General features: G+C 44.2%; 1 protein-coding gene across 3 annotated transcripts in view; it reads left to right on the forward strand.

The window, feature by feature from the left end:
• Positions 1-3,003: 3,003 nt before the first annotated feature.
• The window catches only part of TRIOBP (TRIO and F-actin binding protein), a 199,991-nt gene continuing 182,816 nt past the window's right edge, over positions 3,004-20,178 (forward strand). The window contains exons 1-4 of one of the 3 annotated variants that reach the window (XM_030207982.1): positions 3,004-3,190; positions 8,538-8,594; positions 11,225-11,293; positions 19,918-20,007. In XM_030207982.1, the coding sequence (XP_030063842.1) occupies positions 3,185-3,190; positions 8,538-8,594; positions 11,225-11,293; positions 19,918-20,007 (222 nt within the window). In that variant the 5' untranslated portion in view covers positions 3,004-3,184. Of the gene's footprint in view, positions 3,191-7,992; positions 8,074-8,224; positions 8,414-8,537; positions 8,595-11,224; positions 11,294-19,917; positions 20,008-20,178 lie in introns of those variants that run through there. The other 2 variants (XM_030207974.1, XM_030207993.1) reach the window with 2 other exon arrangements.

Consider the following 20,178-nt stretch of genomic DNA (forward strand, 5'->3'; position numbering starts at 1 on the left):
GCTGCTTGGCAGCTTTCAGTCCTGACTCTTTCCTGTCTGTGTTTCTTTCTTAGTGGCTGCTTGGCAGCTTTCAGTCCTTGTTCTGGAGCATGTCTGCTTTCTACCTAGTGTTGTATTGTTTGTCTGAGAGTCCTAGTCTAGTATTCTGCCTAGCCTCCCTTGTGTATTCTAGACCCTGTGTGTATCCTGTTGGTTTCCAGTTCCTGCCCTGTAAGTCCTGCCGGCCATCTGCACCCAGGGGCTCAACTCCTGTGGAACGGCGGTCAAGCGCAGGTGAAGTCTAGCTGTTCCTGCTCTGCCTGTTCCAGCTTGTTTACCTCAGCTGCAACTCCAGTCCGGGGTTCCAGTCCTGTTCTGCCTTGTCTCTGGTGTGGGGTGGTTTTGACTGCCACTGCCATTCCTTGGCAGTGGTCCAAGGGCTTACAAACCCATTGTTTCCGGGAGAAGCCTGACGGATGGGACATGTAAGTCTGTGGTGAGTGAGAGATGGTTTGTGGTATGTGAGTTGTGGTATGGGGATGTAGGGTGTATTGTGTCAATAATCAGAGTGTGTGTTGACTGAGAAGGGTCTGTTGGTTGTGTTCTGGGTGATAGAGGGTGCAGGGCCAGTGCCAGAGGGGTACAATCAGGCCACTACCCTAAGGATGTATGGTGACTGACGAGATGTGTGTGTGTGTGTGTGGTGGGTGAAGGGAGATATATGGATTAGATGGTGGGTGAGGGGGTTGTGGTGGTGGTGGTAGAGGAGGGAGGTGTTAGGTGTGTTGTACACCGTACTCACATGAACAGAAGATGTTACCTAATTGACCAGAATTTTAAAACATCTGTCACAGAATTTGCAAACTCTTGCTGCAGAATCTTGAGGAATCTGTCACAGGAAATTACAGGCTGTGACCTAGGCTCATTCTAAACGGGTATTAGCCAAAACCAGATGATGCTCTTCCAGTACTTCCATGATCTCACTGTGATAATATGATGGCAAGTGAGTTTCCTAACTTGTTTGTAAAAGCGTAACATCCATTTAGCAGCTTTTGCAAATAAATTATTTATAAATTGTTGAGAACATACACAACGTGATGTACAAAGAAGTTGGGTTATTTTTGGCAGTACAGCAGCTTGCCAAGTAAATGAAAACTGAGAAACACAGTGCTGGTTCACACCACCAAAGCGTAACACTCAGGGAAGACAGTTATCAAAGAGATTGAGCCAGGTAATTAAGGAATTACCCAGCTAGATTTTGTAGGGTTGAAAATGATATCTCTTAGAATAAGGGTCATCTTGGGAAGGGGAAAATGGATTTGGGGGATATATTTGATTTTCAAATATACTCAGATCTTTCTCACATATGTACTTGCTTCCTGGAAACAGCAGAAGCAGGGTCCACTGTCTTGTAGCTGATGTTAAAAGTAAAATATCCTGATACAGAAGCACCCAACGGTACTTCACCTACTTGGACAAGTGAAAAATTGCTTCCTAAATAAAAGTATGAGAGGAAGAGGGGCTATGTATCATTTATTCCTTCTTCCTTACCTCTTACTGCACTTAGGGTGACCAGGTTTGAGCTACATTTTCCCTCTCAGGATGCCCGACTTCCCACTCTCCTTCCATCCGACAAAATGACAGCAGTACAGGCAGCCTGAACCCATTCCTCAACTTCCAGCTGTTGTTTGCTTGCTTCTGCTGGCCTCAGCCCCTGTCCCTTCCCGGTCTTTCCTGTCTGCTCTTTGGTTCCAGGCCACAAAGTTTATAAACTCCACCTCCATCTTGTAGCATGCAACTTATTGCCATGTTTTTTGCAGTCCATGCAGTTCCTACAGATGGTAGGTATAAATGTTAGCTCTGAATGTGAAAGCCATTTTAATTAGTCTGTTTGTGTGCATGGCTTCTTTTCTATTCATTTTGCAGTTCTTTTTTATGCTTTTTATTTTGGTGGTACATCAAGTCGTGAATAAATAAATTAGGAAGCTGCACGTGAAGAGGGACTTTGAAGAAGAGAAGGGAAAGATGGTAGAAAGTGGCATTACGAACAGGAGGAGGGAACCACTAGTTCTATTGAGACACCCCCACCCATCCCCTCTTCATACACAGTCATCTACCCACAAGCTGCCAGAAGGTATTACACATGCAGGTTATGGAGTAATAAAACGTGAGTGCCCATCTGGACAAATGATCTATGGCTGGAATATTCTATTTGATCCAAACAGTGAGACTAGAATTCATAGCTAAGAGTTTTAGCATCTTCATTGGTGGCTAGGTCAATGTTCATATGCCCATTTATTATTTCTCAGTATTTTCCTCATTGTATTTTAAAAAAATACCTATACTCTTAGTCTTCTTCAACTATTGCACTAGGCAGGTATCTGCTCTGCTTGAGTGTGGCCCAGGCCCCACAGGAGCTGGGTTTCACCATAATTTATAATGCAGCATATCTGTAAATATATTTATATTTACAAGTTATTTATGTACATCAAATCCATTTTCCCTACATTTTAGGGGTGACTATCCTATCCTCGTTTTGGGGTACTCAGCCACTCTTCAGTACTATTATCGCAGGGATTATGCTTCCTGTACATTCCTAATACTAACATTCAGATTCAGGACTATGAATGCCTGAAAACGGATTACACTGAATAAATAAGAACTATTCTGCTCTATTCCAGCCATTACTCTTAAGGGTGGTGAGTTTAGTTTGTCTCTCTGTCTCCTTTGCAATCTAGCAATTGTCTTTACAGTTTTTAAGAGCAAAAACCGACATAAACCCGCTATACTCCTTGCTCTCCACCGACTTCATCTCTTCGTTTTTTCTTTTCTATTGGCTGGGTCAGCTAAAGCTCATAAAACCGCCTCTTGCCATTGGTGTTAAAAGCATCCTACTTTGCCTTTTCCTATTGGCTCGTCGATTTCTCCCTCTCATTGGTTCACTCGGACGGAATGCCTAATGTCATTGGTTGAGTAACTCCGCCCAGGAAGTTTTAAAAGCAAAACCAAAAAAATAAAAAAAAAACCAACCCAACCCCACCTTTTCGGCGGATAGAGTAATTTAACCGTACTGAGTGTAAATATGGAGGTTCTATAGGTTAATTAAATGTTCTTTTAAAGAATTTTTTTAATGACTTAGAACACTTTAAAACTAGAGAGGAGCAGACTCCAGAGACAGAGGAAGAGTGGCTGTTACTTTTGCGCCATGACGGTGAGTGAATGGCCACCATCCCCAGTGCGGGGAAGTGGCGGTGAAGGGGGCGCTCTCGTCTCTTCTTACTCAAGTGTGTTCGCTGCGGCTGCTGCAGGGTTGAATTGTTAAACTTCGCTTACGGCATTTGGGGAACTTCTATGGGTGGTTGTGAGCTGGCCGGTTCCGGGTTTGCTTATGCATGGGTCTGCACAGCACTGCGTATTTTTGCTTTGCATTAGCTATATCTGGAGAACCTGATTGCAACCAGCCCTTCACCGGCATTGCCCCCCCCCACCCCCCTTGCAGTTGAAAGGTGGCAGAAATGATTTGTAGTAGTACCATAGGAGCCAGCTCTGTGGGTGCTTGAGCACCCCCAATATTGCGCAAACTGCTTGACAGTGTCCAGGGAAGGGCAATTTCTACTGGGTTTAGCACCCCCAATCATTTTGAAAAATTGGCTCCTATGAGTAGTACTAGTGTGCCCAGTTGGGTTTAACGTGTGCCAGATGGAAGGGGGTTATTATTATTACATTTGTACCCCGCGCTTTCCCACACATAGCAGGTTCAATGCGGCTTACATAGTAAATAGAATTACAGAGTCTTCTTGCAAGGAGAATTTACATCTGTAGTAAACATAGTAATAGAAGGCCTTAAGAATATGTGAATTAAACATGGAAAGATGTAACAAAGATAGGATTAGCCGAAGAAAAAGTGATTGGGAGGGGTATGGTGTAGGGAAGATGGGGAAGAAAGATTAGGGGATAAGCATGAAGCAGATTGGAGACATGGTAAGGATATTATCTTTGTATGAGCAGGAGACATGTGGGTGAACTATAAGGTTAAGTCGGGTCGTTAGGTAAGCTTGCTTGAAGAAATGGGTTTTCAGCATTTTTCGGAAGGGAAGATAGGCGTTAATTTGTTCGGATGGATCTTGGTAAAGCATTCCATAGCTGGCTGCCCAAGAAGGAGAAGCTGTCATTTATCGACCCCCCTGATAAGTCCCTTTCTTCCTTTCTCAATGACTTTGATGCTTGGCTTTCCTTCTTTCTTGAACCTTCATCTCCTTCCCTCATTCTTGGCGATTTTAACATTTATGCTAATGATAAGTACCTGTATACAATATGTAAGCCGCATTGAGCCTGCCATGAGTGGGAAAGCGCGGGGTACAAATGTAATAAAAATAAATCCCTCTGACTCTTATGCTTCTCAGTTTCTTGCTTTGACATCCTCTTTCAATCTTCAACTGTGCTCCACTGCCCCCACTCACCAGAATGGCCACTGTCTTGATCTTATCTTCTCAAACTGCTCACTCTCCAGTTTCTGTGCCTCAACTCTTCCCCTTTCTGACCATCATTTGATAACTTTCACACTTAAACACCCTTGTCTAATCTTAACCAATACATTTAGGAATCTTCAGGCTATTGACCCTTCTACTCTGTCCTCCAGTGTTTCAAATCTCCTCTCTACCACTATGTTATCCAAGTCTGTCAATGAGGCTGTCTCTTCCTATAATACTATTCTGTCCTCTGCTCTGGATACTCTCGCTCCTCCCATTCCCCGGTCTGTAAAACGTACCAAACCCCAGCCTTGGCTGACCTCTAGAATCCGCTACCTATGTTCCTGTGCCCGCTCTGCCAAACGCCTTTGGCTGAATTCCCATGCTCATGCTGACTTCATACATTTCAAATTTTTGCTGACCTCCTTCCAGTCTGCTCTTTTACTTGCCAAACAGGACTATTACATCCAGTTGACAAATTCTCTTGGCTCAAACCCTCAACGTCTCTTTGTCACACTGAACTCTCTCCTCAAAGTGCCTTCACCTCTATCCCCCCTTCACTTCCCCCCAGACTCTGGCTTAGTTCTTTCATGATAAGGTTCACAAGATTAAACTTGAATTCTCAACCAGGTCACCTCAAACTCTCCTTCCCTTAGTCCATTCTCTCAACCCTCCAACCCCTGCCTCCTTTTCTTCCTTTTCCGAAATCACTGAAGAGGAAACTACACATCTTATTTCCTCCTCAAAACCAACTACCTGTTTCTCTGATCCTGTTCCCACCCATCTACTTAACACTATCTCTCCTACTGTCATCCCTTTTATCTGTCATATCCTCAATCTTTCACTGTCCACTGCGACTGTTCCTGATGCCTTCAAACATGCTGTAGTCACACTACTCCTTAAAAAACCTTCATTGGACCCTACCTGTCCTTCCAACTATCGCCCCATCTCCCTCCTCCCTTTCCTATCCAAGATACTTGAACGTGCTGTTCACCGTTGTTGCCTTGACTTTCTTTCATCTCAAGCTATTCTTGATCCATTTCAATCTGGCTTTCACCCCCTTCATTCAACTGAAACAGTGCTTGCTAAAGTCTCCAATGATCTGTTCCTGGCCAGATCCAAAGGTCTCTATTCTATCCTCATCCTTCTCGATCTATCTGCTGCTTTTGACACAGTTGATCACAGCCTACTCCTTGATACGCTGTCCTCACTTGGATTTCATGGCTCTGTTCTTTCCTGGTTTTCTTCTTATCTCTCCCAGCGTACCTTTAGTGTATACTCTAGTGGATCCTCCTCTGCTTCTAACCCACTGTCAGTTGGTGTACCTCAGGGATCTGTCCTGGGACCTCTTCTTTTCTCCATCGATACTTCTTCCCTTGGTACTCTGATCTCATCCCATGGTTTTCAGTGTCATCTTTATGCTGATGACTCCCAGATCTACCTCTCCACACCAGAAATCTCAGCCGAAATCCAGGCCAAGGTATCAGCCTGCCTGCCTGTCTGACATTGCTGCCTGGATGTCTCAGCGCCATCTGAAACTAAACATGACCAAGACTGAGCTTCTCATCTTTCCCCCTAAACCAACCTCTCCTCCTCCCCCATTCTCTATTTCTGTGGATAACACTCTCATCCTTCCTGTCTCATCAGCTCATAACCTTGGGGTCATCTTCGACTCCTCCCTCTCCTTCTCTGCACATATTCAGCAGACTGCTAAAATCTGTCGTTTCTTTCTCTATAATATCAGTAAAATTCGCCCTTTCCTTTCTGAGCACACTACCAGATCCCTCATCCACACGCTTTATCACCTCTCGCTTAGACTATTGCAACTTGCTTCTCACAGGTCTCCCACTTAGCCACCTCTCTTCTCTTCAATCTGTTCAAATTTCTGCTGCACGACTAATATTCCGCCAGTGTCATGTTTATATTAGCTCTCTCCTCAAGTCACTTCAGTGGCTTCCTATCCGTTTCCGCATACAGTTCAAACTCCTCTTATTGACCTATAAGTGCATTCACTGTGCAGCTCCTCAGTACCTCTCCACTCTCATCTCTCCCTACATTCCTCCCCGGGAACTCCATTCACTGGGTAAATCTCTCTAATCTGCACCCTTCTCCTCCACTGCTAACTCCAGACTCCGTTTCTTTTATCTTGCTGCACCATATGCCTGGAATAGACTTCCTGAGCCGGTATGTCAAGCTCCATCTCTGGCTGTCTTCAAATCTATGCTAAAAGCTCACCTTTTTGATACAGCTTTTAACTCCTAACCCTTATTCACTTGTTCAGAACCCTTATTTTATCATCCTCACTTTAATATTCCCTTATCTCTTGTTTGTCCTGTTTGTCTGTCCTAATTAGATTGTAAGCTCTGTTGAGAAGGGACTGTCTCTTCATGTTCAAGTGTACAGCGTTGCGTACGTCTAGTAGCGCTTTAGAAATTAGTACTAGTAGTAGGATGCATAGTAGGTTTTGTATTTAATTCCTTTGCAGTTGGGAAAGTGTAAATTGAGGTAAGTATGTGATGACATAAATCTGTTTCTGATAGGGAGGTCTATCAGGTTATACGTGTAGCTAGGGGATTCTCTGTGTATAATCCTGTGATTCAGTCTATGGACTTTGACGTTGATTCTTTCTCTGATGGGGAGCCAATGCAGCTCCATTTTGGCTTGGGGAGTATCTTAAGTAATAGCGAAAAGGGGTTGTGGGGGGCTGGGGTGGAGTGGGGTGTGTTGACATTTGGTTAGTCTCATGTCTTCCTTTCTTTATCATACATACACTGCATGGTTTATTGTGTTTCTAAGATGGGTATTAGTGCAGAGGTGGCAAAACACTCGTGACCTCTCCCCGGGTGATGAGGTGTACGGTGAAAGTGATGGTATCATTCCTTAATAACCTTGAGTAGTGTTTGTGGTGCAGGTTTATTTCATTGTATTGTGCAAGTTACATCGAGGAGAGGTTGAAAGCTTTCCAGCATCTGGAAAAAGACATATTACACTTGCGGATTGCTTTTGACTTATATAGGATCACAGAGGATTTTGTTGTGCTCTGCCTGGGGCAGGAGGCATTCAGCTTTCACAGATTTGATCTTTAGTAGTATTTCGGAATTACTGCCTCATAGAACCTGACAGCACGATATTAAATAGAAGGCGGGTGATGATGAGCAGGATGCGTCCCTTCCCTTGCGCCGGAGGCTGAGAGGGGCGGCGCTATAATCAATCGCCTAGCGTCCAGGGAAAAAGACGGAATGTCCGAGCACCTTCCAAGCCTTAACTTGTGTGTGTGTGTATACTAGAGTAGCTAAGCGCACTCACTCAGCTGAGCTTGAATTTAGGTAGCTTGAGCTTGCCGCGCCTCTCCTTAACGTCACTAGAACGGAGATGGTGGGGATTGGCTGGAGTAGTTACAGCTCCACCCAAGGACTTAGAGTGAGAACCTCTTTGGCTTCACTTGTGGTTTCTGTACGCTCCGGCCAATGGGAGGCAGCTTGATGGAGTTGGGGGTGGGGTCTGGCAAGGGTGCGAGCGACCTAGGGGGTGGGGGAGGCCGTGAGCTGCCCGCCCGGGTCGGAGTGCTGCGCGTGCGGCGAGGCTCATGGAGTTCGGTGGGAGAGCAGCGGTGTTGGCGGGAGAGGTGCGACCCGGGGCTGGACTGATCGTGTTTGGGAGAAGCGGACGGAGCTGCTTAGTGCTACTTGTTCCTATACTCCCCCTGCCCTATAGCTCTTCCTGAGTGCCTTCCTTCCTGCTGCCGGGGGGGGGGGGGGGGGGATCCTTATCTGCGCCTGTTTTCTTTCCCGTCTGGAGGAATGTCAGAGGCCAGTTCTGCTGTGGATAGTGTGAACTTCTTCTCCCTGTTCTGTTTTGGGTGTAATTGAGTTAACAAACTTTTTAGCTGATGTTTTTACATGCACAGGCGCACCTACCGCTCACTTTGATCAAAGCTACCTAATCTTGATCTTCAGCACTCCCTGGTAATATTATCTACTCCGCCCCCATTTCTGCCGGTGTACACCACCGCCTGCTAGTCTGGTAATCTATTACCGACGAGTTTCATCGATGTTTGTTTATATATATATTTTTTTTCTTTTTCTATAGCCAGATCTTTTGAACTTCAAGAAAGGATGGATGTCCTTGCTGGATGAGCAGCGAGAGGTAGGACCGGTTTATTTCTGTCATTTTGTTTGTTCATTGCATAGGCATGAACTGGGGAACGTTTATTAATGCCCTTCTAGTTAATATGATTCCTCATTTCCAGCGTTTGTTTTTCTTAGGGCATTGGTTTTAAATTGCAAATTAGTTCTTTTCTAGTACCTCATGAGAACCCAACCAACATTAAGCAAAGCATCACATAAGCTGCAAGAACTTCATGTCCATTGATCTCCTTAAGAGAAATACAACAGCTTGTGGACTTTGTGAGGATCCTACTTTGATCCATCCTTAAGATCTAAGGAATGTTTGCTTTTTAGCCTGGGAAAAAAGCATCTGTGTTGCAACTGCATCTTGAGTATTATTTGCAGTTTTGGTCTCCTCCCCCCCCTCCCCCCCATAAAGATAGTGAATATAGAAAAGCTTCAGGGGAGGACAACAAAAATGATAAAAAGGCTAAACAGGTTAGCGCTCTTCAACTGAGTGTGTGAAACAGGTCCATAGAAAATGGATAGGTACCCTTTTAAATAGAATTAGGAGGTAAAACTGACAACAGACTGAAATAAAACTAAAACAAAAAGTCACAAGTTGACAGTGTAGCTAGGTTTAGACAATGCTTGTATAAGTTTCTTGAGGATAGGTCTGTTTGCATTTATTAGCCGTTCTGTGGGCAGGTATAGGGATCATTATCCTCTTTAGGGATGAGCAACAAGGACATGGTATGCCCCCCCCCCCCCCCCTTTTCCTGCCCAGCATCACGATGCTGGTTTCAGTTTGATCTGATTTCATACACATTTCCACATTGCAGGTCTGATCTACAGTGGCACTTGTCACCATTTCAGAGGAAGGGACTTGAGCTAATTGGGTATTTTATGAGTGAATTTGTAAATAAAGATTATATTAACATGAAAAGTGAAACAGTATTTTTTTTGGAGTAAAATGGAATGAGTGGATAGGACAGTGTAAATTGCAGGCAGTGGAAGATTCTGCCTAAACTCAAAACTGCAGGCCAATGCTCAGAACTCTGGTGCTATAGTGAACAGCGTAGAAAAAGAGATTCTCAATGCTACTTGCATGCAAATATGTGCGCTGTGAGACAAAGTAAGGTGGGAACGTGCCTGGAGCACATGCACAAGAGTTTCGCAGTAAGTGTAGCTCTTCTGCATGTGCCCAGGGAAATTCAGAAGTGAAGCATAGATTGGTGCCAATCCTCTGCATTTTTAAATAGACTTTTTTTCACTAAAGGATAATATTTAAGTGCAGAAAACAGGCATTTCACTGAAAGATAATATTTAAGCGCAGCAAACAGTGCCAGTGTGTGCTTTCATTTTCAGCTTTGCTTGAACATGCACACATTTCTTACCCTTGGAGGCTTGAGGGGTTCCTTCTTCCAAATTCAATCAAAATTAGCAGATTTTAAGGAGAAAATCATGGGAAATTTCTCTTCAGACACCGCAACACCAGCTTGGAACTGGCATTAGTTTTCAGGGATAAGGGCAGCTTTTTGTGTGCTGTTCTGAGCATTGGGGAGGGAGTAGGAAATTACCTCATTAGTGTCTGTTTTACTACTTTTAAATACTATTTGTGCTAATTTGTGGCACACATTTCCTGTGCTACAATCTTCTGAATATTCTACACAGATGTAATGCTGGCGCTGGTCAGCTCTAGCGCCAGCGTTGGGTTCTGAGCATTGGCTTACAATAGTCTTATTGTGCTTGGAGAAGTGTGAAATTGTTAGATAAAGGCGTTAACAGTACTAAAAGAATTATTCAGAGCTATTGTAATTCATGAATTTTCAACACAACATTGGTTCCTTAAAATCTAGAAGGCATATGTACCGCTGTGTCACCTTTAAGTGATTGGCTTGGACAAATAAGGTGTGCAGCCAGTAGTTGCATTGCGCAGCTGATTTTGTTTATTATCTCTGTAGGCAACATAAATTTATTTACCGCCTCTTTGAAGGAATTCACTCAAGGCGGTGTACAGTAAGAATAGCTCAAGCATGAGCAATAGACAATTACAGCAGTAAAAATATTCAAAAACAATACAAAGAATGGCATCATATACTATTTACAATGTCAACACAATACGTAATAGAACATTATAGGTGATAGCGAAGGGTAAAGCAAAGATGTAACATATATAGAATGGTAAAAAAGTAGGAAGAGTTAGAAAGTAAGGTGATTGATTTAAAGGAAGTTGCACATGAGGTTAGAGAAATGGTTAAATGTTATCTCAGCTTGAGTAGGAGTGGATAAACATGTCCTGCTGCAGTATATGTAGCCTGAGTACTCCTTGTGTGTGTGAGTGAGACTAGCGAGTTAGTTACTTCTTCCAGTAAAGGCCTGGTTGAAGAGCCAAGCTTTCACCTGCTTCCAGAAGTAGAGATAGTCTTGTGTCAGGCAGTGCATTCCAGAATTGGAAAAACAATTGTAAACACAGGTTCTGAAATTTGATTTAGATGTAGTTATGCACAGTGACAGATGTAAGTGATGTATAATTTGGCCATTAATATCTATTTTCTGATTTTTATATATTTTTTAATTAACTGGATGCAGTTTGCAGGGAATAATGACACTTTTTTGTATGATAAAAGTATGGACTTTTGTGGGTGTTTTTTTTCCCCTCCCGTGCAGTGGAAAAAGCGCTGGTTCGTGCTGACAGACTCAAGCTTGCGGTATTATAGAGACTCCAATGCTGAGGAGGTAAGAGGTTCTGATGGACTATTTCTAGTGACCATCCAGTTCTGAATTCTACATAGACCAGTCCCTACCACTTTCCATATGATGAAATGACCTTGAGGTCTGTCTTAATCCAAGTAAATTAGTGCAGTGTATTCAGTGTGGTGATCAGTTGGTGGAGAGGCTACTCTGGTGGGGCTTTGTCACCATGACACTTGTAAAAAGTGCAGGAACAGATAAAGGTACACCTTCAGTGGGCATTTTATAAACTGCCTGTCTTTTTGCATAAAGGTGGTTTACAAACAAGGTGAGAACTATTAATGTGTGAACACATAAATAGAGGGATAGTGACGACACGTATAGAAATACTGTAAAAAGCAAGAATGGAGACAAAGAAAGGAGCATGATGGACTACCTGTGTATATGCTCGCTACTTTTTTTCTCTGTACCATTTTAAAAATAAATTACAAAGAGGAGTTCAGTATCTCTACCTCTGCTGGTAGGAGGACTCAACCCATTGGTCTGCATTAGTCTAGCAGAACTCAAGGGAATGAAATTAACAGGTATGAATAACTTTCACTTTGTACAGCTTACACAGTAATACACTTGAAATGTAGCTCTCAAATTGATTTGTAGACCAGTCAAATTGATTTGGTGGATAGTGAGTAAACTTGATACATAAAGAAATAAAACAAATGCTATTGGACACAAATTTAAAGAAACTGGGTAGGAGAATTAGTATTCTTTGCATACAGTAGATAGGAATGGTAATATACGAGAACTTCTTTGAGAGACAAAGGATTTGTGGGGAGTTTTTTTATTATGATAGTTTTATATTAAAAAAATGTAATATTCCTCAGCAATCCTCCAGACCGTTCAAGACGCTTGGGTTATGCACTCCTACCAGCAGAGGGAGACTGAGAACACTAAAACTTCTTATACAAGTAGCCTGTGCAGACCTTCTACTAACCAGTATTTTCTCAGTCTCAGCAGAGGGTAGAAGTGTGCAGCCTATGCAGTGTACTCAGTCTGGTAGGCCCGTTTGGGGTTTCTAGGTTGGGTTGTAAATGTTAGAGAACCCACACTTGGATCTCTATTACAGGGTGTAAGTCCTAAGGGGCTTCTTATTTCCTGTGGGGTGTCATACCCGGGTGGCCGGGTCACTCCCCCTGTGCTCTTCCTCTGGAGGACTGCTTGACCTCGGCTACAGACCTCGTTCTGTACCCTTGAGGCATTTAGGCATCAGCAACGAGGTTTAAAATAAATGTTTTTAAAAGGCGGTTATTTTGGCCGTTCTTGTGGCAGTCCAGAGATAAAACGTCTTCAAGGGCGTTCTTGCCTTAGGCGGTTTTTCCTATTAGTCTGTCAGAGCACAAAGCAACTGTTTGTTTTTATTGTGTTCGCGGCCATTATGTCTAAGCCAGTGAGGTGTCGGTTTTGCGCGAAGCGCGGCATTGAAGTGAAAGGTGGCCAATGTAAATTTTGTGGGGAGCCTACGTTGTCAGCGCTTTTGCCCCCCGTGCTTTCCCCTGAGTCGGCGGAGGTGTTGGGCGGCGATTTGACCACACATTCCGGGCCAGCAACGGCAGGGCCGGTTTTGGTGGGAAACGTGGCCATTTTGGCTGCGCGTCTTGGGTCGGCCTCGACGGAGCCGTTTTTGGCGGGAAGTGCGGCCCTTTTGGCCGCGCATTCCGTACCGGTGTCGGGGGACCCGTGTGTGGCAGGAAGCGCGCCTAGTTTAGCCACGGATCACGCGATGGACCTGCTGCCGCGGGAGCGAGTGGGGTCTGTCGCGGAGACTGCGGGAAGTGTTGTTGGGGCTTCAGCAACGAGGGGGGGGGGGGGTCTGTTTTCCCTCATGAGTTTGTTTGGTCTCTGTATAATTCCTGGAGAGCTGGCCCCTCTCAGGCTGTTTGTTCCCCGGACGCTGCTAGCTCAGTGGGAGTTAAGCGCCCGCGGGTGGATATTTCGGAGCCTATGAAGATACTTTCTCTGCCTGGGTCGGAGGTTTGGCGTGACCCAGGAGAGGAGGATCTCTTAGATGAGTCTGAGGATGAGGATGGGCTAAGGCCTGGGGAAGATTCTTCAGTGGTTCGCATTTTTCATAAGGAGGAGTTGTTAGAGCTCATTGATCAGGTGATCTCTACTTTGAAGTTTGCTCCGGCTGCCACTCCCTCTGCAGAGGGACCCCAGGTAGATCCTTTGGTTAAGGGGATTCAGAGAGCCTCCCGTTCCTTTCCCATGAATTCGGACATTAGAGACATGGTTTTTCAGGAATGGTCTGTGCTGGAGGCTGCTTGTAAGGTGTCTAGGGCTATGGCGCGGCTGTATCCCTTGCCTCCGGAAGATTTGGCCCTGCTGAAACCATCTACTGTGGTGGTTACGGCAGTTACTAAGGCTACGGCCATTCCGGTGGATGGCGGTACAGCCTTACGGGAACCTCAGGATAGGAAGCTAGAGTCCTTTCTGAAGCGCAGCTTTGATTTGTCGGCTTTGGCCTTGCAAGCCTCTGTGTGTGGGGGCTTGGTAGCCAGAGCTTGTTTCCGTTGGGCGGAGAAGCTCTTGGATGAGCCTGCGTTAGATAGGACTGGTTTGGTTCAGGAGCTGGCCAAATTGGAGATGGGGGGTCTTCATTTTTGGCGGACACCCTTTATGATTTGCTAAGGGCTTCGGCTAAGAATATGGCTCTGGCGATGACGGCTCACAGGGCTCTTTGACTTAGGGGCTGGGTGGCAGATGCGGCCTCTAAAGCAAAGTTGTGTTCTCCACCTTTCAAAGGTTCTATGTTGTTTGGAGAGGACTTGAATAAACTGATGAGTGGTCTTGGGGATACTAAGGTCTCACGGTTGCCGGAGTTACGGCCTAAGTCGGCTAGTCGAGGGGGTTCGGCTAGAGATCGGTTTAAGGACGCGAGGCGGTACAGGCGGGCAGATTTGTATCTCCTTCTAAAAGCCATTTTTTCCAGCAGACACAGCAGACACAGTTTCGAGGAGGTCGGGACTCCTCCGGAGATGCCAGAAATGGTAATAAGTCCTCCTTATGAAGGTGTGCGGGTCCAGTCTCTGGTGAAGGTCGGGGCGCGACTTCGTCTGTTTTATCAGGGGTAGACCCAAATTACTTCAGATCAGTTGGTGCTGGAGGTCTTCGCGACGGTTATGCGCTCGAGTTTGAGCACCCACTGCTGTATCTGTTTCTTCCCTCTCCTTGTCACTCTCGAGTCAAGTTAAAGGCTAGGCTATTCAAGAGACTCTGGGTCGCTTAATCCAGTTGGGAGCTGTGGTACCCCGTTCCTTGGCACGAGCAGGGAATGGGTTGTTATTCCATTTACTTTGTGGTGCCGAAGAAGGAGGACCAGGTTCGACCCATTTTAGATCTCCAGAGAGTCAATGGGGCGCTCAAGGTGCCATCCTTCCGCATGGAGACTCTGCGCTCGGTCATAGTGGCTGTTCTTCAGGGAGAATTTCTCATGTCACTGGATCTCACGGAAGCGTATCTGCACGTGCCAGTGGTGGCAGTGTTAGGTGTCGATCAATGGTGACTCCGAGAATTTTTAGAGTGTCCGAAATTGGAAGATTTAGTGTAGATGTGTTAATGGTGGTGAATTTGTTCGTGTTATATTGAGAGGTGCGTTTGGCCAAGGGTATCATCATTAAGTTGAATAAGGTCGGTGAGAGGGGGGATCCCTGTGGGACTCCACATTCAGGTATCTATGTGGCTGATGTAGTCAAATTAGATGTCACCTGGTATGATCATGTGATTAGGAACCCCTTGAACCAATTGAGAACATTGCCTCTGATTCCGAAATACTCGAGGATATGTAGTAATATTCCATGATCAACCATGTCGAAGGAGCTAGACATGTCAAATTGTAAAAGTAGTATGTTCTTGCCAGTTGCAATCATTTGTTTGAACTTAGTCATGAGAGTAACTAGTACCGTTTCAGTACTGTGGTTGGTTCGAAATCCTGATTGGGAGTCGTGTAGTATTGAAAATTTGTCTAAATAGTTAGTGAGTTGCTTGGTCACCATCCCTTCCGTTTGGTTATTAAGGGAATAGATGCTACTGGTCTGTAATTAGTTAGTTCATTAGCACTTTTCTTTGCGTCTTTGGGTATGGGGGTGAGTAGAATGTTTCCTTTCTCCCTAGGGAAGAGTCCATTTTGTAGCATATAGTTCAGGTGGTTTAAGTCTGCTATAAATCGTTGAGGGGCCGATGTCATAAGGTTGTTTGGTCATATGTCTAATTTGCAGTGAGATTTGGCGAACCTTTTGAGCGTTTGTGAGATGAGATCCTCTGATAAAATCTCGAAGTTGGTCCATGTTCTGTCTGCTGGGTATACACCAGGGTTTGGATCTAGGCAATCTAGGAGTACGGTGTAGTTGATGGTACTGACAGGTATTTTAAGTCGTAGTTGTACTATTTTCTCATTGAAGTATTTCGCAAGTTTGTCTGCTCCTGGTGTATCTTTGTTGTTGGTTGTGACTGGTGTGATATCTAATAGTTTGTTCACGAGCTGGAAGAGTTTGTGTGTCTTTGTAGTTTGGTCCAATTTCAGCTTTGTAATATAATCTTTGTTTGTCTTATGGTATATTTATATTTTCTTTGAAGTTGTATCCATGCGTTAAGTGTGGGGGTCATCTTTCTTTTTATTCCATGCTCGTTCTAACCTTCTAACTTGTGTTTTAATTTTTTTCAGTTCTTCATTGAACCATGGTGTTGATTTCTTTCTGTGTGAGGTTCTGGTTTGAATTGGGGCAATATTGTCTAATGTTGTTCTACATCTGTCATCCCAATCCAGGAGGAATTGGATTGCATCTGTCTTTATAGTCCATCCGTTGTGGTATCTGTTGCCAGGTCTATTTTTCCTCTCGTGGAGTAGGTTTTTCATTCTTGTTTGTTAGGGGAGTCTTTCGTTCGCCATTGGAGGGAGATGTATGCTTTATAGTGGTCTGACCATGGCGCGGGTGTCCATTTTGTATCTGTTAATATAATGTTGGAATCAGGATCGAATTTGTGTGAAATTATGTCTAGTGTGTGTCCTTTATTATGAGTTGATTGCGTATTTGGTCCGTGGATATCCCACAGTTTAGGAACTCTATGCATTCTTGGGTGTTTGTTGAAGTGAGATCTTCAAGGTTTAGGTTAATATCTCCAATTATGATAAGGTTTGAGGTGGAGACATAGGTGTTTGAGATCCATGAAGTGTGTTTGGGTATCTTGCCAGTTGACTGGTGGTCTGTAGAGTAAGACTGTGTTGAGTTGATCCTGCAATTTTGGGTGATTGATTCTAACCGATGCAATTTCTAGTTGTGGCAAAATGGATTCGGCTATGGTTGTGATGGTGAATTCGGATTTGTATATTATGGCTATACCTCCTCCTCTTTTTCCATTTCTTGTCCAATGGGTGATTTTTGTATCCTGGTGGGCATAGTTCTAAGATTATGGGGTCTTTAAGGTCGTGGATCCAGGTTTCAGTGATGAATAGGAGGTCCAGGTTGTCTGTAGTGATCCAGTCTGTTATAATCTCTGTTTTGTTTACTACTGATCTGGCGTTTACGTATCCCAGTTGGATTGAGTGGTAAGGTTTGTTTGGGACCTAGATGTGTTAATTTTTATTATTTGCCTGTATCGGACAGTTCAGTATGATATTTTCTTTAGACTTCAGTTGCTGATATTTCTAGTAGCTCCTGTGATTTGGGTCCTGGAGTTTTACTAAGGGCAGTTTGTGGTACCGTTTGTGTCCATCTGCAGTTGAATTCCCCCTTCTTAAGGGGAGGAGATCTGAGTGTGGATTCAGTGGTTTTGTTTAGGTGGAGGTGTTTTGTTCCTCTGCTTTGTTACTGTTTTACTGGTTAGTAGAAGGTCTGCACAGGCTACTTGTATAAGAAGTTTTAGTGTTCTCAGTCTCCCTCTGCTGGTAGGAGTGCATAACCCAAGCGTCTTGAACGGTCTGGAGGATCTAGAGGAAAGAAAATTAGCAGGTAAATCCTAATTTCACCTTAACCTCCTAATGGAGGCCTCAGTGGACAAGCTTTAGAGTGTTCAGATTGGCTAGTAAAAGTTTGGAAGGTAGAGTCATCAGTACACTGACATCAACCTATGTCTGGTGCAAGCCAGGGTGAAGTGCGCTATCAGTCTTGGTGCTTCGTGACAACATGGTACAGTTCTGACTTGATTAGTTGTCTTATTTTTGAGAAGCTCATATTGAAAGCTGGGTAGGTAGAAAAAACATAGTGTTTAACATGACTGCCTGTATATGGGCTTCTTTTTGCCTTTGAAAGAAAAGCTAGTGGGGCTTCTAACTGAAGGAGAAAAAAAAAAAAAAGAAATATCTGCACCAGCCCTCTTTAAGAGCTGCTGGACTGTTTGAGTGGAACATGATTTACTACAGTATGCTACAGGCTGGGTTTTCCCATAAAGGGATAATTACCTTTAAAATGTCATGAGATTTGCCAGGTTCCACATGACTGACCTTTTTTGGCAGTTTGCAAACAGTCTGCTGATGGATCTGGAGCTTGTGCTGGTTTGGAGGTGGTTTTTGTGCCTGCTTTCCTTTTTTTCATTCACAGGTGAAGTGTGCAGGGGGAGAGGCTTTGGAGGCAGGAGTGCTCATTTTTGGGCATGTTTAAGTGAGGCATACTGACTTTCTTACCCAGTCATGCTGGTTCTTTTTCGTCAACAGTTTCCTCTAAATGGGGGGGGGGGGGGGGGGGGGAACGACGACCTTTTTTTGAAGGTCACTATTAGCTAAATCTTCTTCCATCCCCCATATTTTTGCCCTCCATTTTTCCTGTAACAGTTGGAATGATTATAGGAAGACTTTCCTATTCACTTTGTATGCTTTATTTTGACTTTTCTCTTAGTACAGAGCAAAAAAAATAAAAGTTCTCTGTTTCATTGGTTTAAAAAAAGAAAGTCCTACATGTTTGCACACGATTGGCCCCAAGCAGGTCAGCGCAGTTGGACTGAAAGCAGTCGCCCTGCTTGAAAATTATTGCCCTATCCAAGCATGCAAAGCCTTTTTTGTTGGATTGCTCAGATGGCTTTTGAAGTCGATTTAATTAGCATAAGCAGTGTATAAAAGGAAGTCTCTCATTATTACTGGGAGGCTGAAGGGAAAAGTTTGGGGGAGGAATTTAAAGAAACATTGTCTGGAATTTTAGGCTTGTTATAAGGATCTGTGTGTATGTGCTTAGTTATTTTTTTGTGCATAGCTGTGCCTCTTCTGCATTACAGAATGTGTCCTTCTGTTGACTAAACATTGAGGAAGAGGATAGAGGCCTGTGTGTATTGCAGAAAGATAAGGAAGCTTGGCAGCCCCAGATCTCCAGCCCTCTTGACAATCATAAATAGTGCCCCAAAATTATATTTGGAGAGCCAGCACAGTGCTTAGAGCCAGGATTGTATCGGAGCTGGGTTTGATTCCTAAGCATGGCTTCTCAGTCTGGCTGTAGCAGGAGTACAAAGGTAGCCATCTGGGGAGGCGGGGTGGATGTGTTATCTGCCATCCATCTTATTAGTAGTGTCTGTTGAATTCTGGAGGGAATTGTGATTTCCAGCATCTGGCTGAGAATTGTAATTCTAGTGGCTGGAGGGAGGGGGCCTTCTGTAGTTAGGCCTCAATGCTTATGGTGCTGTGCACCCAGAGGAGTCTGTTCCATTTTGGCTGGAGACCTGAAGGGAAAAGATCTGCCAAACCTAAATACAATTAGACTTTAATCAGCCCCGCTGTGTATTTATGTAATTTTTCAAAGGATTTATAATTCCTGCTAAGTTTTGTTGAGCTATGTGAAAGTGGTTCTTGGAGCATTTTGGGGGTGCAGGTTTAGTTAGCTAGACAGTGCTGTGACAGCACTAACACCTAGAAGCTGGTTTAGTTAGCTGGAGAATCTTATATTGTTGCTGTCCTGCTGTATATAAATCCCAGTAGCCTTTGGGGGAGGGGAAGGAGATTTCAAGGATTTTTTTGTTTCTCTGGGGAATGGTTTTACTTTGCATTTTCTGTGTTTATTACAACGTTTGTGTAATTGTTAGGCTGTACAGTAGTCTTCAGTGGTCTTGCAGTCTGTCTAGTGGGCAGTCAGCAGTAGTGTTTTCTTTGGGCCACAGTCTTGGCAATTGTCTAGTGACAAGGGACACTTAAGGTGTGTCAGAAATCCAGTTGGTTCCAAGTTAGTAGCTGGGCAAATTACTAACCAGGTTCTTTAGGTTCCACCAGCTGCATATTGAAGTAGAATAATGTTGAGAATAACCCAAGCTCTGGCTAACATGTGGCATGCTTTAGGACAATTCTTGACAAATTCTGGTTGCTCTGGAAACGAGAAATGTCTCCTGTGACATTCCCTCTCCCTTCAACCCCTCAATATTTTTTTAGAGCTTCTGAAACCAGAGGCTTTCTTCTGGCTGGTTCTGTGTGGCTTTTGGCGAGTTTTAACTTTGCATGTTGAAACCAGCCTGGGTATTCTGAATTGCTCATCTTTCTTGCTGAGATATGCAGTGCTGACCAGAAGAAAGCTGATTGGTAGTGGCAGCAGCCTCAGCCTTAAGCAGATTTTTTTTTTATGGGTGGGGGGGTCGGCATGAGGCCCACAATGAGGAGGTCCTAGAGCATTCTGCCCAGTAACGTGTACCCATATGGCTTGTTTCAGGCTGACGACCTAGATGGTGAGATTGACCTGCGGTCCTGTTTGGATGTTACGGAATTTGCTGTACAGCGCAATTATGGCTTCCAAATCCATGTGAGTGATTTTTTTTTTTTTTACAGCCTGTAACTTCACAACTTTCTTCCTCTGTCCCATGTGTCCCTGTCCCCCCCCCCCCCCCCCCCCCAGTTCTGATAATTCTGCCTTCTGGCTTACTCTAAATAAGCAGACTAAAGCATCTGTAGTAGTGCTGCTTGATCCTATGTT

This window comes from Microcaecilia unicolor, chromosome 1 (assembly GCF_901765095.1).
Source record: "Microcaecilia unicolor chromosome 1, aMicUni1.1, whole genome shotgun sequence".
In the NCBI taxonomy this organism is placed as follows: Eukaryota; Metazoa; Chordata; class Amphibia; order Gymnophiona; family Siphonopidae; genus Microcaecilia; species Microcaecilia unicolor.